The sequence below is a fragment of the Arachis ipaensis genome, chromosome B10 (genome assembly GCF_000816755.2).
Source record: "Arachis ipaensis cultivar K30076 chromosome B10, Araip1.1, whole genome shotgun sequence".
Taxonomy (NCBI): domain Eukaryota; kingdom Viridiplantae; phylum Streptophyta; class Magnoliopsida; order Fabales; family Fabaceae; genus Arachis; species Arachis ipaensis.
In genome coordinates, this window is record NC_029794.2 from 134,303,060 (window position 1) to 134,304,889 (window position 1,830).

At 24.8% G+C, this 1,830-nt stretch overlaps 1 protein-coding gene across 1 annotated transcript in view; it reads left to right on the plus strand.

Annotated features, from left to right (window-relative positions):
• The window catches only part of LOC107622033 (cytochrome P450 714A1-like), a 5,792-nt gene continuing 5,282 nt past the window's right edge, over positions 1,321-1,830 (plus strand). Inside the window, exon 1 of the mRNA XM_016323968.2 lies at positions 1,321-1,659. Within this exon, the coding sequence (XP_016179454.1) occupies positions 1,380-1,659 (280 nt within the window). The 5' untranslated portion in view covers positions 1,321-1,379. The remainder of the gene's footprint in view (positions 1,660-1,830) is intronic.

Sequence of the window (1,830 nt, forward strand, 5' to 3'; positions counted from 1 at the left end):
TAGATATTTTCTCATTGATATCAATATCGTTTTAAAAATGATATCGAATATAAGTTTTGATTTTAAATCAGTTCAGTTACTTCAAAAGTCAAAACTAATACTCAAGAAGTGTTCCATTGAAGTTAGTCTAACGTATCTATTTTTAATTTTCAACCTATAGGGCTTGTTTGGGTGATTTTTTAAGAAAAGATCTTTTTTTTGTTATCTTTTTTTAAAAAATCTTATAGAGAAGTAAAAGTAATTTTATGTTTGTATATCTCATGTAAAAAGGTCTTTTTATCTATCAATTATATTTGGGTATAACAATATAAAAGTACTTTTTTATTCATTTATTACATGAAAACCATCTTTTTTTTTAAGGAAAAAAGATCTTTTAAAAAAAGATGTAAGGGCTTGTTTGGGTGAGCTTCTAAGAAAAGATTTTTTTTCGAGTTATCTTTTTTTAAAAGATCTTATAAAGAAGTAAAAGTAATTTTATGTTTGGATATCTCATGTAAAAAGGTCTTTTTATCTATCAATTATGTTTGGGTATAACAATATAAAAGTACTTTTTTGTTCATTTATTACATGAAAACCATCTTTTTTTAAGGAAAAAAGATCTTTTAAAAAAAGATGTAAATTACAGTTTTTCAAAAAAGATCTTTTTTTTATTTTACTAGTGCTTTTACTTTTACTATTAAAAATTTGCCAAACACGTTAAAAATAAAAAAAAGATATTTTTTCATTAAAAAAAGATATTTTTTAACAAAATAATGGCGCCCAAACATGCACATAATCAATGAGTAATTGTTTTTCAACTTGGTTCTCGAATTTTGTTTTAATCAAATTTGTTTTTAAAGATTTTAAATTAATTGTGTAAATTTTTTTGTCACTTTTTTATTGATGGTTTCAAAATTTGTTAATATAACACGTTAAATAATACTACAACACATTTTTAGAGTCTCAACTAACATAATAAATTTATAAAATTAGATCAAATCAAAATTTAATTAAGTGGGAGAACTTAAGATATTGATTTGATATAATTTTTTAAATTAATCGTGTTAATAGTCAATTAAAATTACTAAGTATGTAATGTGATGTTACCTAACTTATCACATCAATAAACTTTAACACTGTTAATAATAAAAATAACAAAAAAATTAACCTGACTAATTTAAAATCTTTAAAAAATAAATTTGATTAAAAAAATTTTCGATAGACCAATTTAAAAAATAAATGATATTTCAATAATTAAATTGACCATTTACTCCACAATTAATGCTATACACTTTGCGTATAATCTTATATAAATATAATACATTGAACAAATAACAAATTAAAGAGCAAACACAATCACACACACCAAGAGAGAAAAGTGAGATTGAAGAGAAAAAAAAATGGAGGTAGTGATGTTGGTTTGTTTCATTGGCATGGTTGGAATGGTGATGTGGGTTGGTTTTGTGCATGGGATTGAGTGGGTAAAGTCTCAAAGGGTTAGAAGGAAGCTAAGAATGCAAGGTATAAGTGGGCCACCACCTTCATTTCTTCATGGGAATCTGCTTGAAATGCACAGAATCAACTCTGCATCACAAGCCAAAGTTGTTCATAGTAGTGATCATACTCATGACTTCACTGAATCTCTCTTCCCCTATTTTGAAATCTGGCGAAAACAATACGGTATCATTTTTTATTTCCAGTATAATTAATTATAGTATACTTATTTCTATACATGGTAAATAGATCTGGATTAGTGTGTTATCATTTCAACGAATTAATTTGATTAAATATGGTCAAACTATTAAAAATCGGTACAAATCAAATTGGGCTTTGTAAACTGCAAAAATCTTT